At 38.0% G+C, this 21,454-nt stretch overlaps 1 protein-coding gene across 3 annotated transcripts in view; it reads left to right on the forward strand.

Moving 5' to 3' along the window:
* KIAA0355 (KIAA0355 ortholog) overlaps nucleotides 1-18,382 on the forward strand; it is a 61,205-nt gene extending 42,823 nt beyond the window's left edge. For all 3 annotated transcript variants that reach the window (XM_026856723.1, XM_026856722.1, XM_026856724.1), the window contains 8 exons: nucleotides 687-845; nucleotides 5,226-5,323; nucleotides 6,791-6,916; nucleotides 7,417-8,405; nucleotides 11,701-11,866; nucleotides 12,723-12,857; nucleotides 15,134-15,212; nucleotides 15,835-18,382. In XM_026856723.1, the coding sequence (XP_026712524.1) occupies nucleotides 687-845; nucleotides 5,226-5,323; nucleotides 6,791-6,916; nucleotides 7,417-8,405; nucleotides 11,701-11,866; nucleotides 12,723-12,857; nucleotides 15,134-15,212; nucleotides 15,835-16,158 (2,076 nt within the window). In that variant the 3' untranslated portion in view covers nucleotides 16,159-18,382. The remainder of the gene's footprint in view (nucleotides 1-686; nucleotides 846-5,225; nucleotides 5,324-6,790; nucleotides 6,917-7,416; nucleotides 8,406-11,700; nucleotides 11,867-12,722; nucleotides 12,858-15,133; nucleotides 15,213-15,834) is intronic.
* Nucleotides 18,383-21,454: the final 3,072 nt, after the last annotated feature.

Below are 21,454 nucleotides of genomic sequence, written 5' to 3' on the forward strand. Positions count from 1 at the left end.
GTGAACTTCTTGAAGATAGGTGGGTTAGGTATCAAGAAGTGCAGAGGGGAGCGAGCCCTTACAGATGCGCCAACCAGGTGACACACTTCAGAGTTTGATAATTTTTGGTGCCAAAATAAGTCTGGCCCAGCCCAGTGCTAAGGGAGGTACTTGAAAAAAATATTTTGTAATAAAGCTCCTTTTAATGTCATCTTACAAACTTTGATCAATACCTGAAATAATAATTTAAAATTGTGGAGAAGTTAATTGTATTTTCAGTCTAAAGGAATGGGAAAGATGTCCATTCAGAAGTAATCTGGGCAATTTTAATCAGCATTTTACTTTTTTAGATAAGCCCAGTTCATTACTCCTGAAAGAGTTGAAACAATCCACAGCTCAAAACACTGCTTTTCTGTTGTCTTTGCAGTGCTCTTTTGTAGTTTTGATTAAACCGTTTTGCAAGAATATAAGCAAAAATACTCTTTATGATTTTGGAGGAGTATTGTGTTCCAAATAGCAGAGACGGTCTTCCATATTTCTGTGCTGCAGTTGAGCTCTTCTAGTTATACAAGGCTGTTCAGAGGTAACAGACGTTATAGTTGTTTGAAAAACATGTAGAACAATAAATACATACGGAAGCGTTGGTGTTAACATTTCTGAATCGTGTTTAGTATAACAAAATTCTTACGATTTTTTTTTTTTTCCAGCACACAATGCTGCAGTTGATTAAGGAAGCTGGATGCCATAATGGACTTACACCACGTGATGACTCTCCTGTTACTGAAGTACTAAATCAGGTTTGCCCTTCCACTTGGCGAGGAGCCTGCAAAACTGCTGTACAATTGTTATTTGGCCAAGCTGGACTGGTAAGTGACTATGAATAGGCTTAGCAAAAAAGGGCTACTTAAACGTCCTGAATTGAAACTAGACATTTGAAAGAATTTGGAAATTAATTTCCAGTGTCTGTCTTCGTGTTTCTCCATTTTTAACACTGCAGATAACCTGATTAATGAGCAAAATATATCCTTGTAGAATGCAAATTTGTAGATGGTATCAGGAGAATGTCCTGTGTACTTCATAGTCTGTGTTATTAGAGAGAACATAAGAAATGAAACTTCTAATTGATAGTGAATTAGAAGGATTTTCAAACCTATAGATGACTGTACTAAAAACAAACACCCCTCCCCCTACTTCTTATAGATTAGCTTTAAAAACTGCCCTTTTTTCACTTCCTCTTTGCTTTGAATGGAAGCTGGGTTTCCTGCCCACCATAAAACCAGGAAGTCTTCTGCACCAAGTAATGCTACCTGACATCTCCAATGGAGGACAGAGTAATTAAATACTTTGCTGTAGACATATGTGTTCTTTAGAACAAATCCCATGGATTTCATGGTATCTAAGCAGTTGCAAAAAATAGATGCTTGGAACACACTGATGGAAAAAAATGCATTTGTGCTCCAATAACTAATTGCTGTATTCTCTTCATTTAATAAATTCATTTATTAAAATTTAATAATTCATGACATAGAGGTTTTTTGGACTACTGTGAGTTTTCATTTGACTGGACAAATAAAATCGGGGCAACAATGCAATAGGATAGGAGGGACGTGCAAGCATAAAGGTACACTGTAGCCTATGATAGTTTCTGTCAATTATTCCTTGAATCATCTGCAATGAGCTAAATGCTGCCTGTTGATTCATACACTGATATTTGTTCAAGGTGATGGCAGGCCATCAGAACTAATAGTAATTTTTGATGAAAGGATCCATATTGCTACATACTTTATAAATATCACATTTTTCAAATAAATAGCACAGCTGAAGTTACTTTCTATCCTAGTTCATTAACCCATATGTTTTTTGGTACAGTTAATAGATTCTCCAGTAATGGTGAATGACATAAGTAATAAATTTGTCAGATATTTCTACTTTAGCTTTCCTTTCAAACTGGATATTAGATATTCCCTTAAGTATCTGCTAAACAAGTGGGTTCAAATCATGCTGGAATTCAACTGGCTTTTCATGTAAAGAGGATCTGTAAGAAGGTAGTGCATTAACCACTTTGCATAAGGAGGTTTTACAGGCAGGCATAAGGCAGTTGTATCTTCACAGGGAGAGAAAGTAACTGCGGAATAGTAGGGCTGAGCAAATTTCTACTTAGGTGTTTCAAGGAAAATGCATACTAAATATTAATTAATATAAGAACAACTAGAAAAAAGGATATGGTTAAGTAGGATTTTTATCTTTGTGGTAGGATGCTGGGAGTCATCAGCAAAGTACGGGAAATGAGGCCAAGAAAGAAACTGTTTCTCAGCAGCCCTATGGAAGTGTGCCTTAATTCGGGAGGAGTGGTTGGCTCCTGAGTGTCTAGATGAGGAATGCCTTGGAGAATGCTGCACCTCCCACCATTTCCTTTCCAGGGGGGTTCAGGGTTGTGAACACCCAAGTCCTGCCATAATGAGATTTGGGGAGTGGCCCAAGGCATGGCTGGACTCAGGAGTCTGGAAATCTGGTGTCCCTCAGTCTAGACATTACTGGTTAGACCTGCTGGTAACTTAAGTGCTGATATTCTTCAGGTTTATCATAACATTTGGAGAGCTGTCAGCATAAAACTTCTACATTCTCCCAAATGACAGGGCTGATGTAAGGAATATTACTTGTGTTGAATCATGAATGTCTCCAAAGATTTTTGCATGAACCTCAGGTTCTGAAAGTAGCAGGTTTCTATCTTCAAAGACACAGTAATGAGCTGTGCACATGACAAAATACTTGTGAGCCTTCTCTCCGTTCATTCTTACTTTGATTTGCTATAATTTAGAAGGGTGTGAGGGTTGAGGTTTTTCTTTATAAACTATGTGCTATGATTTTTTTTTTACAATATTCAATTATGCTTGTATGTAGCTTTATACAGTAATGAGAAATTGTAATTCGCTGCTTTGAAGCATTCTTTGGGTGGAGATGAGAGAGGAAACACCTGTAAAACAAGAACAATAGGTGTCTGATGCACAGGAAGCTATCCTCTAAGCACCCACCAGGCGGGGAGGGAGAATGTGTTTATTTTAAGTTTATTTTGTATAGAACTCAGATAAATGAATCATGGGACAATATTACACAGTCTTTGGTTAACTGCTTTTAGAAACTAAGCTGTCTGCATTAGTTCAGAATTGTGTATAAATTTGTCATTTAAATGTCAAATTAAAAAATGAACATTACTTGAGTCTTGCTATCTTTAGCCTGTCTTGCCGTGTGCCTTTTAAGAAGAAACTCATTAAGAGTGGAAAGCACAATGAGATGTGACTTTGGTTATTTTAGGCTTCAGTTTTTTAACATAAGAAATAACTTCTTAAAGTGCAGGGTTTATGTTAGCATATATATATTAAGAATTTGTATCTTCAAATTTGGGTCAGCTGAAGAAATCTCCGTGTTGGAATAAAAGTAATGTGTATTAAAATAGCTGAATTCAGAGGATGAGTGGAAACAAAACTTTGAATTGGCCTCATGCAAATTCATGAAAAGGTTTAACTAAATCTTGAGCCATCTTTCTTTTGTGCTAGTAGGTCTTTCTGAAGCCAAAACCGGCATGCATTGCAGAAGCACTGAATCTCCTAGTAGTGTTTAAATCCCACATGTTGTAACTCTGACCAAATATTGAGAAATGTAAAACTTTTTTGAGAGGGAAAAATGAAGATATGGGGGAGGAGGGAAACAACCCTAAAAAAGCCCAGACCATGAGCACTAGTACCATGCACCACTGCCAGAAGGTGATCTAGGTCTATGCAAATCAGAATTTTAGTTCTGACTTACAGGTCTGAGATACTGACAGTATTTTTCTTGGGAGCTGAGAAAAATCACTTCTGAATTCATCTCTCCTTATCCCAATTATAGTTGTAATATACCTGAATCACAGATTACCAAATTACATAAAAGTAAAATGGTACAAGTACAAGGAAAAAAGTAATGGAGTTGCCCTGTTATTAAATGAGAGGTATTTTCACAAGTGGATAATGGCATGGTGTTTTGTCACTGGGCTTAGACATGTTTTACAAGTTTGAATGAACTCAGGCAAATGCTTAGAGTCAACTGGAGGAAAATAAGGCCTTATGCTAAAATAACAGGTGCAAAATAACTGTGTTCAGATGTCATTGGAAGGTTTTGTTAAAGCAAGAGAAAGAGACACTCAGCATTATTCATATTTCAGGTTTCTCCATAACCAGTAGTAGACAACCAGTTAGAAGTGGAACCAGTGTAGGATGATTGCAAAAAAAGCCAATAATATCCTTTGAGGTATTACTGGCTTTTTTGTACCAGAGGACTTTTGCCATTTCCAGGATAAATCATACAGCTAATCTGTTAGTCACTGAAACAAGAACTGCTGATTGCTGCCAAAAAGCTGCTGGTTCAGCATGACCAAAATAGGAAATTATGGAAATGATCAAAAAGGCTAACCCATGCAGACTGGACAACAAAAAGCACAAACCAAATATGGAACTTACTATCGCTGGTATTAAAGTTTAAATGAAGCTGAAGTGAATCCAGTCCTCCTCAGTTCCATAAAAAGAAAGGTTCATGACAGAAGGTTAATTTTCAAGACTTGTAGTCTTCCATATATCTTCATGATGTCTTTGAGAAGACTCAGAATTCAACAAATTGAACAGTCACCACATTTTCTCTTTATAGAATAGGGAGTTAATAATAGTGAGGTTCCATTAGGTAGAATAGAGAAATGTTGGTGTGGGAATTTATAACCTTAAAAGGAGGAGGGGGTGTGAAGAGTTGTGATCTCTGTGAAGAGTTTCAGACTAAATACTACTTGTCTGCATCATACCCTGCACTGCAGTTAAATTATTTAAAGTATTTTGATAAATAGGTGTTTGGGAGCTATTAAAGTAGTAATAGTGGCAAACCTCTCAAATGTAAGGGCTGTTACACGAAGCCATTGATGATTACCAACTCTTAGGTAAAGCAGTTGTTAACTACATAGTGATGCATAACTACAGTATGTAACTGAGAAGACTTTAAGTCCTTAAAATATAGTTTACTGTATCAAACTAATAATTTTACATTCTTTATTTTTAGATATTAAAATAGAAATCAACTTACATTTATTTTGTGGGTTGATTTGTTTTTATCTGGTAATTTTTTGCACCTGTATTGTGGCAGGGAGGTGAGACTATTGCATCTTAACTACAGGGGTGATAAAATAACTAGAACTAATTCTTAAAATAATTTTCCTTTTTATTTGCTAGGTGGTTGTGGATACAGCACAGATTGAAAATAAAGAAGCCTATGCTCCTCAGATAAGTTTAGAAGGATCCAGAATTGTGGTGCAAGTTCCATCAACTTGGTAAATAAAAATACTCTATTGCAGATTATACTAATAGCCATGACTGAAATATATAGGGAAGAATATTGCAGTACAAATGGAAGAGAGAATACTATGCATATCTTCCTTAAGCTCTGTTACCTTGGAACTGTTTGAATACCTCTGTTCCTGACAGACTGACAGTTGTCTTTGTACTAGTGCTGCTTCTGGAGTCAATAAAAGAGAGCCGGGCACTAAAATGTTCCTTTAAAGAAAAAGTAAGAAGCTTGATGATGGAAGAGAAGGTTTAAAAAAAAATAAAAAAATTTAAATAAGTCCAATACTATTCCTGTTTTGCTCCTCCCTGGCAGGTCCTCACAGCTGTTACCTCAGGAAGGGCAGGAATTAGATGAGGTTAATATGTGAGCTTCAGCTCTTTCTTCACTGAGCTGTATAGCGCTGTATGAACTGCAGAACTCTGGTCCACAAGATGCTATTCCTACCAGTTTAATTGCCTGCCTAGGAAAGAACAGTAGGATTAATCTGCAGTTTAGGTGAGGTCGTCTTCCCTTTTGGAACAATTATTTGGAATTAGAACACTTCCTCTCTGTTGTACATTGGAGTACTCAGTGCTAGAATTTTGGTACAAAATGGTTCATTCATCCGAATGCTTAGTGAGATGGCCTGTTACTAATGGTACCAACCCTGTGGCCAGAAGTACACGTCAACTGATAGTCTGTTTACCCAGACACATCTAATTCCTCTATAGGGTATTAACTGGTACTGCTCTGTCCTCTTTATGTAAACTGCTGTATTGTGAAAGAACTAAAATAATGCAGTGTTTTGAGCCAGGCCTTGTGTGCTCTGGAAGAGCTCCGCCTGCTGACACACAGTGAGAGTGCCTCGTGTCTGCTGGAGGGGCTCCTTAAGGACTTGACAAACATCCTAATATTTAGATTTTTTTCTGATTTCACCTCAAATTCAGTCCTAATTCTGTCCCATTAATGAGGAAAATTCACTAATCCTGCATCTTCACAGCTCAGTACAATCTTCCCTGGACTGTTGGATATGCTGAATCATTTTCCACATGGAGTCTGTCAGGGTGTTAGTGCTGGACTCCAGAGTACACCCATGCACTGGTGTCTTGTCAGGTTTGTTGAGTGCTCTTGCCGTTTTCCAGAAACGGGCTTTGTGTATGTCTTATTTCTTAACCTTTGTGCCTGAATTTATGCTGGCTCAGCTGAAGAGCTAATCATTAATCATGATTTAAATATAAACTTATAAGTCTTAATTTTACAGTTAGATTAGTTGTATATTCAACAGTAGAAAGAAACTGGGGCTGCAGGCATAGTCTTTAGGAACCCTCAGGCATTCTTTTATTATGCTGCCTTTACTAGTTGTACCTCTGTAGGAGCAGTAGTAGTGCATCAGTTGGCCTTTTATTATCTCACTAGTATGGTAAAATTGTTTAATGTAATTTTGATTTTAAGTTAAACTTAATGATTACAGGTGTCTGAAAGAAGATCCAGCAACAATGTCTTTGCTACAGAGGAGTCTGGATCCAGAGAAGACTTTGGGGCTAGTAGATGTGCTCTATACTGCTGTGTTTGACATACACAGGTGGAAGGAAGGAAGGTACATGTCGTCTTGGGCCTCATGCTGTGCTTTTCTAGTTTAAACAAAGCCATCGTTGCTGAAAGATCTCTACTGAGGATTTGATAGTACTGGTTCATCAGAAAGGGCAAGTACCAGTAAATCAAGAGCAAGAAATTGGTAATACACATAGTTACCTTGTGAGTACGCACAGAGATACATCAGTCTGTCTAAAACAAAACAAGCTCATCTGAGTGTTCAAAAGTATTTGCTTCTCTCTTACAAAAATACTCAATTTATATTAAATTAGTCTCCATTTAGGTCTTGAAATACAATTAAAACCTCTTAGGGAATGGAAAGTAGTTAACACTATTGCAAATACTAGTAATAATTTGCATTTTTACTGTAAGAAGTAGCTGATGAACTTAGCAGTCTTTGGTTTTATTTCTTCCAATAGCTATTACCCAAATAAACATTTTCCTCTGAAGTATAAACTCAATTATGTATTAGGTGGTTTGATATATGTGTTTTTGTTGATGCAGGGAGCAAGCTTTGCCTTGTATTCAGATCCAATTACAGCGTGAAATTTCAGACTTTGGGAATCAAGTTGACATGCCATCCGGAAATGGAAGCAAATCTTCAGGTGGTCTACAAAAGACATTCTCAAAACTGACTTCACGGTTTACAAAAAAAACTTCCTGCACCAGTACAAGTAATACTGGAAGTTATTCAATCCCCAATACACCTTCTAAAAATGTGTTCATAAGTTCCAGCTCAGAGGAGAAAGCTAAAATGCCCACTAACATAGATGCACGGTTACAAAGCATCTTGAACATTGGTAATTTTCCTAGGACCACAGATCCCCTGCAGTCACTTCAGAGCACAAATAATCAGCTAGTGAATGGGTTTCTAGTTGAAAGACGGGACAACTTCTTCAAACCAGATGATGGCAAGGATGACAAAGGTATGAATTTACCAACTGACCAAGAAATGCAGGATGTCATAGATTTTTTGTCTGGTTTTAACATGGGCAAATCCCAGCAGACTTCTCCGATGGTGAAAAGAAGGAACTCTGTTGCATCCTCTACAGCAACAGAACAAAAGTCAGGAACAGTACAACAGCAACCGCAGTCTGTCTCTCACACACCACTGCATCCTTCTCAGCAAGGCTTGTCGCAGCAACAGCAGTCACAAAAGCAGCAGCAGCAGATGCAGTATTACCAACACTTGCTTCAACCTATTGGACCACAGCAACGTGTACCTGCCAAATGGCTGACTAATTCTTCACAGCAGCCAGCCCAAGCTGTTGGAGCTGGATTGTCTCATATAAACCAGTGGAACAATCCTGGTTTTTCAGATTTAAGCTCTGACTTGTACAGCTTGGGTCTTGTCAGCAGCTACATGGACAATATGATGTCAGAGATGTTAGGACAAAAACCACAAGGACCTAGAAACAACACATGGCCAAATCGTGACCAAACTGATGGAGTGTTTGGGATGTTGGGAGAAATCCTGCCTTTTGACCCTGCAGGTGTGTGTCTTTTCCTTTATTATGCTTTTTATAGGGTTCTTTTATGAAGAATACTGTTAAATATTGCTAGCATTAACTGTCATTGCCTAGTGCTATCCAACAGATGCTAAGGGTGCTTACAGAGGCAAGCAGGTATTTATATATATATATATATATATATATGCCTTTTTTCTTTTTCTAACAGAAGATGAACTAAAGTACAAGCAACTTTCATTAAGAATGAATGGGAACAGATTCCTAGTTTCTTGTCCCTGTTGTGGTAGTTCTGACCTTTCCTATGTGGACCACATCAAAATACTGAAGGAGATACTTAGAGATGGTGTTCTTCCTGTTGTTAATGTGTAAAGTTGTTTAAAACCAAACTCTTGAACTTACGTATTTTATCTCTCCCCAAAATGATCCTTCCTGCTCTTCAGCAGTCTTGCAGTCTGGAGATGCAGCTGGATAGCAGCTTTTCTGTATCCCTGCGTTTCCCCTCCATTATTGAGCAATTCCATGGGAGTCATACTGGTTCCTGTTCTACAGCTGTTCTGCAGTGAAAAGCTTGGATGCTGAAGGATTAGAGACTAAAGAGCAAGTGCCATGTGGTTTGCCAGATGTGTTTGAATCACCAATACATTGTAAATGTAGAGAGATTATTGTCAAAGATGAAGTGAGATAAAATTTTATAGCCATAAGCAAATACTAAAGACTATGAAATTGACTGGAGTCTAAAAGATTAATGAAGTCTTCCAATAGTAGTACTAAGAACAATTTACAAATCTATTATCTCGTAATTTCTGTTGGGTTGGAACACAGCTACAGAAACTTTGTGGTAGGCATTTATGAAAACTGCCTGGAGGGAGGCAGCACCAGAACTAACAGGGAAACCTTTTATCAAACCATGCGTCCGTTTCCTGCGCTCCTTTGCATGCGTGTGTGCTCGGGCTGTGTAGGAGTCTCAGAAACCAGCTCCTTTGACTCTAAGTTTGATAGTTATTTTGTTAGCTTAGTTGATAAATTAGTGTTTATAAGGCAATAATAGACATCATAGTTATATTACCAAAAGCTTCTTAACAATTGTAAGTCTGAATTAGCATCATCTTATTTAAACATACTTAAGGATTATCCCAACCTTTAAGGAGAGATAAAATGATTTTCACCAAGCACCAAATACACGTATCCGTACAGAAGAAAATGCACGCATACAGAGGACTGGCATTTTGAGCATTTTGAATCCATTATATTTCTGTAGCATTTTCCTTTTGATCTACATCAAGCTACTTGGTTTGTTCCATTTGATATGATGAATATCAAGGTCTTCCAAAGTGATACTCTGAAAATATTACGACTTATTCAAGTCAATAAATTGTGCTCTGTGGATTAAGATACATGTTTCTAAAGTTTCAGTGATAAGTAAACTGTATTTTTCACAGATCTAGGGTTTAAAAAACAAAGCCAACCAAAAATCTCTCAATCAAATTTTTCCATTGGAAAGTTAAATTTCGTTACTATAACTTGCCAGGTTGAGCTGTGAGGTAGGAATTTTCACTTTAAGCTCCAGTTAGTGTAGTACAGAAAGCTTTAAAATACAAAACACACTCCCATTTCCAGACTTTAAAAGACTTTGTACATTTGTCATTTGAAACAAATGGCATTACTTTTTTGATATTTTTAGAGCCTGAAAATTATGTCTCTTTTCAGATGCAAATCTGCTAATTACGGATTTATAAAATTGGTGGCTTTTCATGACAAAAGCTTAATTAGCTATGAAAAATGTATTTTGCAGTACTTCTGTCATCTGTAAGAACTTGATGGGGCAATGTCGCAGCAGGAACTAGTAGAATGTTGATACCTCCAGGTCTTTCACAGATGTGAAAGAATGAAGTCAGAAACATATCTGATATGTTTTTATTGAGGTAAAAACTAACACCAGTTGCTACTTTGAATATAACAGTAATTTAACCATGCTATCTACACCAAAAAAACCCTGGACACCCTTCAGCATCTATCTAGAATCTATCCTTAGATCTGAGGATCTGTCTAGCTTCCAGCCTCATCTTAAATTGACAAAAATGTTTCTCAGAGACAACAAGTGTTAGTGGGAATATCTTGTTTCTGTACAGCTGCCAGATAGCTCTGTACTTTGCTTATATAATAAAGAATGTATAGAAGCAAAGTTATTTTCTTCACTGTTGTTTTAATTTTCATCCAACAAAATGTTTTCTGAATGTGCCAAATGAAAACAAGGAAACTTTTCTTCTGAATGCTGAATTGAATTGAATGTAGGGAAGCTGTCACATGGAAGACTGATTTCTGCTTTCTGTGCTGTGCATACTTGTTGATGTTCTTCAGTCTTCACTCTTAATTTAAAACTGAGACCAGCAAGCCAGCAGCTCTGTACTTCCTGCTGCAATTACTATTCATGTAGTCTAGACGTTTTCTATAAATCCAGTCAGATTGCAAGTTTTCCCTCAGGGGAGCAGGGGGGAGGCAAAAAGAAATAGAAGCTGTGGAAACTCAATTACACCGACTCGTAACAGCATTCTTTTTAATACATGAATTATTTGCTCTGATCAATCGAGCATTTAGAACACTTTTGGATTAAGGCTTTTGCTGTGTATGCTCAGGATCATGCTTATCACTTACGAGATCACTTTTCAGATGCTTGGGACACACAAAGCACTTTAAGAATGGAAGAATTTTTTTAGGAGTTACTGATTTTTTTCCTGTAAATATCAATCTTCCGAAATACTTTGCAGGTCAGGATCAGAATGGTTTTTAAATTGTTGTCTAGGCTTTGTAGGAAGTAGGCAGTCTCTGGGCTGTATGTTCTGATAAGTTCAGTCTGAAATTCTGATTTCTCTAAGTAAGCAGGATTACAACATAGCTGGAAATCAAGTTCCAATCTGGAATCAACTATAATAATTGGTATGTTCTTTTCCTCTGAGCCTGCGTATTTGTACAGGCTTTACTTTGTCAGTGTCTGCTGATGGGGTACTGGACCTTTCAGTGTACAGACATGATCATAATGACAAATGCTATTTCCCTGATGGAATGCAAGAGGCAGGTGTATGTCCACGTGAGAATTATTATCCACCATGTATGGACGGTGCAGATCTACTTCTTTAAAACATTTCCCAGTCATGGTTCTTCACTGCTCCATGAAGAGGTATCCACTGTTGTCTGGCGTTTATTATCAGTGAGGGAATTTCTGTTGTGGGGTATGGTCAAGCCTAAAGGATTAAACGAGGGGGATAATTGCAGTAGAAATAGCTGAACGTCAGCAACTGACTACTTGGTTTCTTTTATTCAGTTGGCTCTGATCCAGAATTTGCCCGCTACGTTGCTGGGGTCAACCAGGCTATGCAACAAAAAAGGCAAGCACAGCATGTCCGTCGTCCAAGCAACACACGTAGCAACTGGCCTCTTCCTGATGATCCTCATAAAACCTGGCCCTTTCCTGAGTATTTCACGGAAGGGTAAGAGCTTGAACAGGCTATGTATTTGTATTGTGTGTGAGTGTGTTTTACACTCAAACTTGGCAGAATGTGGGAATACGGGGTGTTTTTTCCAATTGCTGCTGCACCTGTGAAAGCTGCACTTCGTTATGTCAAGAGTGAGAAATTGGAGCCCTTCCTGCTTTGCTGATACTGAAGCAATGACATTTGTTTGTTGTCTTCAGAGTGGAATGTATACCGACTTTGACTTCAACAGAGGAAATAAGGAATTTATAGCACAGATTCATTCAGAATGGTTTTCTTTCAGTATTTTGAAAGAAAAAGACCTAGTTTTGATGAAAAGTGATGCTATCAAAGTTGCAGTACTTGACTGATTTGTGCTTTGCAGATTTTAGCCAATTCATCTTGCTACGTAAGGCTGGTACCTGACAGCTAGTATGTTAGCAGTACTTAGTCTCTTCAAAATCCTAACTATTCATTACAAAAGTGTTTCAAGATCCTCTCTCTGTCCATTTGTCCATAACGTAATAGCTGTGACTCAAGCCAGCTTAAACCCAGCAGGACATGTATGTGTTCTAGCTCAGTTTTGCAATGAATAAGTCAAGTGCTTAGAGATTCCAAAACAAAGCATCACTTGTTTCTCCTTTCTGACCAGGAGAGGCACTTTTACTAAAATAAATATATAAATTAAAATATATATAAAGTGACTGTAACAGACAGAGCAGTTGATGTCGGTATTCCTGGTATATTCTACACAGTATTGAAATTTCTTTGTGCTTTGAGGTATCACCTGTGACAAAGATTCAGCCTAACTAGGGCATACAGTCTGGGCCAGGCACTATAAATACAAGGACTAATACAACTTCTTGTCTTGCAGTGATGTGACAAATAGCTGGTCTGGTACTCAAGGAGACTCTGCCAGCTCAAGTGATGAGACCTCCTCAGCTAATGGAGACAGTTTGTTCTCCATGTTCTCAGGGCCAGACCTTGTTGCTGCTGTAAAGCAGAGAAGGTGAGCAAAATGAACAGAAATACATACTGCTTCATAAGATTCTTTTTTTAATTAATAACTTCATTTAAGTGGCCAAAGGAAATTCCTGCTAATTAGATGAAGTTACACAAACTTGAGTTTGTGTACTACACTGATGATATGGATCAGTGTATTGTGTATCTGACATTAATCTTAGGGATTCCCAAACTGAGTTCTATTAGTAGCTGTCATCTTACACAAACCAGCATCTGTGCATATAGCCAGTTGTTAGCTAAAGTTCAGTATGTCTAGAAAAGATTTGACGCTTTCCCTTTTCTGAGGTAATCTATTTTGGCTGCCACTTCTTTCTAAATTACTGAGGTGTTAGAGATCTTTTTTGAATTTGTTTTCTAAACTGTGTCCTTCACTGCAGCTTTGTCCTTCCCGTAATGTGCATTTTGATGCCAGCAAGTTCCTATTTCCTGGCCTCTAGTGCAACTTTGTGGCACTCAAGAAATACTGCTGATAACGTGTAGACTTCTGTCTTGCCTTGCCTACCATGGCCATTTTAGTAGTCATAAATATGTGCCTATTTAGTCCCTCATTTCTGACAGTACGAAGAGGAGGCTTAATTGCATTCATAAGTAAGCTTAGTAACTTAAAAACTAGCTCAGGATTTTAATTTATAAACATTCTACTTAAAAGTATAGTATGAATTACAATTGTTTTCTGCTTTTCTAAAGGGCTGGAAGCTGGGTATCTTTGGAACGTCAGTAATTCCATAGCAGAGAGTAGTTAAGATGATAATAAAAGGCACAAGATGAACCATGAATACCAGCCCGATTCCAATCTGGGATCATTTTCAAACTAGTTCTCAGAGCCTATTCTAAAAATAAGTTGAGTTCTGTGGCCAAATACTCTATTTTTGTTTAGATCACAGAATAATTCAGTCAATACATTTAGATACAAGATTGCCCATCTGCTTTTTGGTGACAGGAAAAAGTGGATGTACTGCCAGTTTGCTGCAGATTATACCTGGATTATACTTTCATATGCATTGCCAGAAAGGAAGTATACTGGAGTTGAAAATAGCGAGACTAAGCAAGCAGTTTGAAAGGAATCAACCAAAAGAGGAGCTATTTTCTTAATCTTCACACTTACCAAGACTTTATATAGAGGGGACAGGAATTGAGCTTCAGTAAATGCTAAATTGAAATTAATGGAAGAGAGCGATCTCATAAGCAGTCACAGAAGAAGTAGTAATTATTTGTTTTTAAAAAAAGAAGCAGGGAAGGAAAACATAGTAAGTATCTAATGGGTGAATTAATCTGCCAAGCCACCAGATATCTAGAGGTTGATCATGGAGCCATTCATGGAGCAGGAAGAGCAAAAGTCTGCTTTATGTAGTGTTCTGAAGAGAACAGAAGGATATTTCCAAAGTGCGCTTCATTAAATAAAAACTGCAGCTGAAGTAACAGTAGTGCTGTCTTACGTTACTTTTAGGAAGAAAAACATTCTAGAGGCAAGGGCCTGACAAAATACCATAGCTAAAACTGTATAGCAAGAGAAGGCAAAAGAGTTGAGCAGTCTAAAGCTGACCTGTGAAGGACTACTTACCTATGGAGGCCTGATGATTGGAGTGTGGTGATTTTTTTTTTTTCTTTAAATGACAGATGAAAGTATAAAAGATTCTGCCTTAATCTGAACCCACCCCCCAAAAAACTAAACCAAAAACCTCAAAACAAGAAAAGACTTTGAGAATGCACATGTAGTCAAGATCTTCTATTTGATATTTATTTATAAACGGAAGTTGAGGACTTCTATTTGATATCACAAATTTAAACCAAAGTTGTAATGTTCTTCCTCAGTAAAGTCACTGTGCTTCAGCAGCCATTTCACTTGCTCAACTGTTTCTTTTGTCTTACCTGTGAAGTTATTTCAGAAAAGATACTTGAAAAAAGAAAGACAGCAGGTAACAGAAGAAAAAAGGCAATTTCTGGCAGCTTTCTTCAAAGTGGGCAAAAGACTAGCCCATCTTCCTTTCACCTCCACAAAAATGCGTGCATGTTGCTGAAGCTGTAGCTCAAAACTACTGCACTGTCAGGCCTCTGACAGTATTCAGCAATGGCTTGCTTTCTGCATTGCTGCTTCGACCTGTACTGAGCAAAACTCTGTGAAACACGATGAAATGTCAGTATTTGTTCTAGGCTAGTGTGACAGACTGAAACTCCAGAATGGTATATGCCAGTGGCAGATTAAGGTGGGTGACTCATTTACCACAAAAAAAAAAAAGTCAATGTCACTTTTTTTTTGGGCAGAAAACACAGTAGTGGTGAACAGGAACCTAGTACGCTACCATCACCACCTCTTCTTTCTGCAGCAGAAGACCGTAATCAGGTAAGCTGAAACTGGCTTTGCTTAGTCATTTTTCCAGTTTGCATTTCGGGGTGGTTTACACTGGGAAAACAACTAGAAGAGCACCTGCTTCTCCAGACTGCTAACCTCACCTAAATCATTTGCACTCAAATAGTACCAGATGCTTTTATCCAAGTTACGAAGTTTAAATATTAAAATTGGAAATCACTTATCTTTTTTCCTTGTAGCAGAAATTATCACAAAACCAAAGATTTCAAGTTAAGCTAAGGGGCAACAGAGTTGATTTTAATTGTCTGGGCAGAGAAAACTAAAGTATCATTGGATTTCTTACCTCCCTTGCTAGACATTTTGACTTAAGAGCAGGGATACTATGTGTCAGGCAAATGTGCTGAAGTAAAGAGGTTTTTCAATAGGAAAGTATTTTTAAGAATTGAGTGAGATAGATAGATAGATAGATAGATAGATAGATAGATAGATAGATGCATCAATGCTGCTTTCAAACCTAAATTAATCTTCTGAAAGTGTCTTAAGGATTGGATAAGGTGGTGTGTTAAGCATTCTCTCAGAAAAGTGTTTTGATATTAGAACAAAAATCAAACACACCCACCCCTCAACCCAAACCCAACTGATTTTGTTTTTTCAGGATAACAAAACCAAAACCTGGCCTCCGAAGGCACCCTGGCAGCATACGTCCTCTGTCACCAACACGCTCCCCAGTCAGAGTACATCCTTGTATCCCATGAGCAGCCCCGTCAGCCAGTGGAGCGACACGATGCAGATCCTCCAGTCGCCCATGTGGGCAGCAGCCAACGACTGTGCTCCGGCAACAGGAATTTCCTCTAACTTTGCCTATGCGCCGCAGCAGCAATCGCAACAACAGGCTTCCCAGCACAAACAGATGAATAAGGGCTTTAAATCTTTTCCAGTAAAGCACGAGCGCAGACCATCTTACCTGCATCAGTACTAATTGCTTTTCATATTGGAAAATGCAGCACAGGGCCAAACATAAATTACACATACCTTGTTTCACAACTGTGTATTGGCTGTATCCTGTTTTTCTCATTAAATATGGAATTGAGGGGGTTTGGGTGACATATACAAACTCCTGAATTCTGATTTACAGTGCTGAGCAAATATGGCCAATATGTTTGTTTGATGTACACAAAACAGCCCAAAACTGTGATGTAGAAATGCTTTTAAAAATGTGTATATTGCCTTTACTTTCAAAACCTTTTTTTTAAAAGAACTGCTGAAGGACTACCATACAAGAAACACTGTATTTTATAGCTATTTTTCATATAGATTTATAGTTAAAACATCTTACTGAAACACACTGAATATGTTGAAGCAAATACATAGTGGTCACTTTGCTCAACACTGTGTTTAAATTTATAATGGACAAGCTGTAAAGCCTTTGTATCCTCCATCAAATGGCCTGTGGGCAGCTTTTTTTAAATGAAGTGCAACGGCAGCTTTTTGTGTGCCACACAAGCGAGTTCATTATGAAACTGTTGTGGAAACTGTTGCGGAAACAGTTACGAAATGGAGTTTTGTGGTAGTTTCCTTATGCTAAGTAAAGATCAGCAGAACCACTCAACCTTGTGTCACAAATGTTATCTGAGCTGCTTAAAGTAGATGGCATCTGTGTGGATAATATGACGCTGGTTTTCAGATAAATACACCATTTCTTACTGCTTCATTTGGCCAAAGGCATTATCCACACAGTGTTCCTTAAATGTGTGAAAGTATAGCCTAAAAGACTACTTGCATATATTTAAAGTCTTATTTCAGATGCTACAGTTGATTAAAAATTGTGAGCTGGCTCAGAAGATACTAAACTGAAATGTGGGGTAGCAGTTAGGTAAAAGAACATTATTTTTTTTAAAAGGATAAAGTAATTATTTGCAGTCAATATGTGCCATTAAGTGAACCTGTGGAATTAGGAATAATCTTCCAACCAAAGTGGATCCGGGAGAGTGGTGCTTAAAAATTGAAGAACAATGGTAAATATATGTATAGCTATCCCACTGTATATTAATTGAGATTACAGAAGATTCTTTATATAGTTAGAGCTTATTTAAATTTTCATATTTCATCTTTGAAAGAGTCTAAAAACCACAATATTTTCTGGTATAAGAGTTTTGACAGTATTAATCTTATTTTTGTATTTTTCTTAAGTCATATCATTCTAATATGTTAACTACCAGTAAAATGGGTTATTAGTTCTAACTACATAATTTTTCAATGAAGATAAAGCACATTTGTTGTTTTTGTTTTTACAAACTAAGTACATCTATATCTAAAGATACCAAAAAATAAATACATTATATATATAAATAAAAAGTATACACAACACTAAAACTATTAAACATTTGGGTATTTCAGACCCATCCACATTTTTGTTTGTATGGTGACGGGCTGTATTTGCAGGCCCAGATTGTTACCTTTTGTGCTGTTTGAGGATGCCAATGTTGCCTGTATTTATGATATTGTCACCATGTTTTCTGAAACTTCATACTTACCATGTTTACAACGATTTGTTTGCTGTACATAGACTTTTTACAGTAATGTGCTTTGCACAATCAGTGTGGCTTCTGTCTGTGAATTGTTAATTGTCTGTACTACTATAATTTTGAAAACACTCTGCTGAAAATGTTAGTGGTTATTTAACTTGATGAATGGTTTTGAGTTTCCTAAATCTTGTCATTTAGATCTAATATTAAATCCTAAATTTGGTTGTACTTACTGGTTATTCATACTAAGACCAAAATGGAAGTTAATGAGAACACTTAATTTTGAACTTTTTCTAACAAGTGCCAAAATTCTTGCTAGAGTTTTTGCAGTTTATTCATAATTTCAAATGCTGGCAAGTTTCTGGACCTACATAAGTGAATTGCGAAAACAAAGAAAGTTTTGTCTGCATTTTGACGACGTAGGTGCTACTCTGTCCTTTGCTTCCGATTGTTCTGAACACTGGTAATTTTAAGAATTGTTGCACTTGGCAAATGAGTCTTGCCATTAAACTTCACTTACACTGCCAAGTGCAAGGGTTTGGTGCTTAGTTAACTTACCCTTATTGCAGTGCTTCTTGTGAATAGCTAATGCTTCTGAACTGGAACTGTACATTTTGTATTTTAAAGCTTCTGTAAAAGTAAACTATTTGCTTTATTAAAGATATACATTTAATAGGTCATACCTGTTTAAAATATGCACCTTGCTGAAAATGAGCAGCACCTTAAACTGTAACTTTGGTTTGTAAACAGAGATCTTATTTCATTAACATGGGATTATTTAACAGTTTGAAAATTGTCAACTGCCTACTTACTGACTCATCATATAAAAATGAACTTTATGCACTGTACAGTTTGAAGCATCTTTAAGGCTACTTTTTCGAGTAGAGTGCCCTGAAGACCTCGACCCACGACCTGCTTTGCTCTGTCTTTGAACTACCACTGCAGCTGAACAGTTCCAAAACCAAGTTACTTCAATTTTCAGCAATTACAGAGTAAATAATTTTGATGGTAGTGAGCAAAGACTAACACATGTTGTGTCATCCCCCATCCCCCCGACAGAACAGTTCTCACAGCCGTTAGTGTAGTGCATTTAAGCTGAGGTGTGCAAGTGAGCCTGGCTTTTCCTGGGCAAGAGTACCCCAGCAGGCAGCTGCCCCATCAATGCTGAAAAATACCCAGGAAGCCTATGAATCCATTTTGATTATGCAAGAATTTACTTGTTTACGAAGTCTGCAGTATCGAGCATTTCAAGTAAAAAAGAAGACTTGACACAACTGGGGCAAACACACAGCCTTCTCTCACAGAAATAACAGCTCAGTCTCCCCTGCACTTAATTGCTCTAAGTTATGAAACAGTCCTGTCTTTCCTAGAAAAGTTAACTAAACCACTGAGCTGCTCATTCATTAACATGTTACATTAATCCAGAATCTACTATAATTTATAAAGAACATCTTTAGTTTATTAAGCACAATTCCTGTAACACAAGATACAAAACACTACTGCTTATATACATAGCAACATGAGCGACACTCTCATGTCGGAGGTAGTTCCCCAGCTAAATGTTACCCTGTTATACAACTGTAGTCATGAAACAGTCTCTGCTTCAATGAGACCACAAGAGTCCTCCAATGCTACGTGATGTCCTGACAACCAGGCTGTTTTCAGAAGTATACTACATGGAGTTTTTCAGAGGGGAAAAAGGGAGCGTGATGATTATCACCCTTAAGTTGTGTTTACAGCAATGAGGAAAAAGCTAGCCTAAGATTACATCAAAAACTACCTTCACGTTCTTAACATAAAAGTACAAATGACTACCTGCCTGTCAAGACCACACCTTCTCAGGTCTCAAAGTGGGAGTCTAAACTAAGTATTTCTACAGCTTCTCAAAGCATCACTGCTTGTGTCCAGGTATGCGCAGTCAGTCTACAGTCTTCTGCGAGCTGGGTGGCGTCGCATCAGCAATTGTAGCTAAATAAATGAGGTTTCTATGCAGGATATGCTGGTACCTATGAGAGGAAGAAAGATAGTATCTGTGTTGTTTTCTAGCAACCTACCCGCACTTGAGTAGTCGGATCAGTATCTGCTGTTAGAAGAGAGAGCAAACTATGAAAATAATAAGCATAAATCAGGCAAACCCCTCCATCCCCTGTCCTTGTTCTAACAAACCCAGTATGCCCTGAACCACACCCTGTAACCAAGTATGTGCTACCAAACAACTCTGATAGTAAAAGTGCACATTTAAGATCTTTGTATGATCAACACTGGAAAAAAAAGATGCAGAACCGCAGGAAAGCAGCCCAGGGGCAACGACAAAGCTCCACTGTTGGGCTGGTCTGAGCACAGAGCCAGCTCGGCAGCCGCTGCCACCCTCTTGTCATTCAGGTCCTCAAGTTTAAGAGCTGAACTGCTGCCGAGCCCCGTCTTACTCTTCCGTAAATACACACAGTGGGGGTGAAGGAGATGCGTGCCTAGCAGAGCTGGCTGTCATATTAGCACAAATTAAAAACCTTGACAATGAGGAGCAGGCAGATTTATTCTATACAGTGGCATTTTTTGCTTTACGCATCTGCGAAACTACTTTTTGGGAACCCCCCTTAGAAATTTTCTTCGTAACGGCAGGAAAGCTCCAGCGAGCCGGAGCCGCGCTTCGCTCTCGGCAGGGGTCCGGCAGCGCCAGCCCAGGCAGCGGTCAGAGCGCGCCGTCACCGCCCGCCTCAGGCCTCTTCAGCATATCAACTTTTGCAACAACACAGCATGTTTGCCGACTTAAAAATGTTTATTCTTTAAAAAATTAGTTGCTTTTTATACAGCTATACAAAGTTTGTAATGTTTCTTTGGCAATGGGATATAATGGAATTTTACAACTATATAAAAAGTTTCCTTTGCCTAAGAAACAGTATTTACTGTGTGTACATATTGGACTGACAATGCAAGTTTCCTACTGTCCAGCACCCTAGTTGATATAAGTACAACTATCTCAAAAGGGATATTACAGGATTTCCAAAAAACAACCTTCAGTGGATCAAAACACTCACAGTATCGACGGCCTTCTGCATACAATTGTCCTTACAACTTGAAGCAATTATCAAATACAGTTTAGTAATAAGAAAAATCCTTTCAGTGATGAAAAAATACTTAAAACTCCATCGAAGTACTGCTTTATAATTAACTATACATAAGAAATTACTTATCCTTCTGTCTCAAATATATCTAATGCTCACTGTTTTCAAAGACGGCCATTTTTCAAAAGTAACTGCATTACACCCCTTTGAAATTAAATAGTTAAATCCCAGTGCTGGTGACAAGTATACAGCAAATTAATGTCATTCTTTGCAGAGACTGAAACTAATTCTCTGGATCAAGAAGATCGAGACGCTCACCCGGTTTCAGCTGTCTTGTAGACTATGCAGCAACTTTGTTGTCTTTCTAGAGGGAACAACAGTAGAATGTTACAATTAATTTGCAAAACAAGAATCACAAATTCATCTGGGCAGCAGCGCTGGGAAAAGACGCACTGTGACAGCTACTTCCCATCTTCTGCAATGGGCAAGAGCCCTCCCCGGGTGATCGGGGTGGCATCTGGTCCAGACACGCTCCGTCTAGCACACGCGGAAGCAGCTCCTCACTTGGACTAGATGCGTGGCACAAATCCTTGGTCTTTACACCACCCCCTACTTATTTGGAAGGCTGTGAAATCCTTTCGTTCAAAAATTCCAAGTCCTTGATCTTCAAGCCCTCATCTCAGTTCAT

This window comes from Athene cunicularia (assembly GCF_003259725.1).
Source record: "Athene cunicularia isolate RWA chromosome 11 unlocalized genomic scaffold, athCun1 chr11_part1, whole genome shotgun sequence".
Taxonomy (NCBI): domain Eukaryota; kingdom Metazoa; phylum Chordata; class Aves; order Strigiformes; family Strigidae; genus Athene; species Athene cunicularia.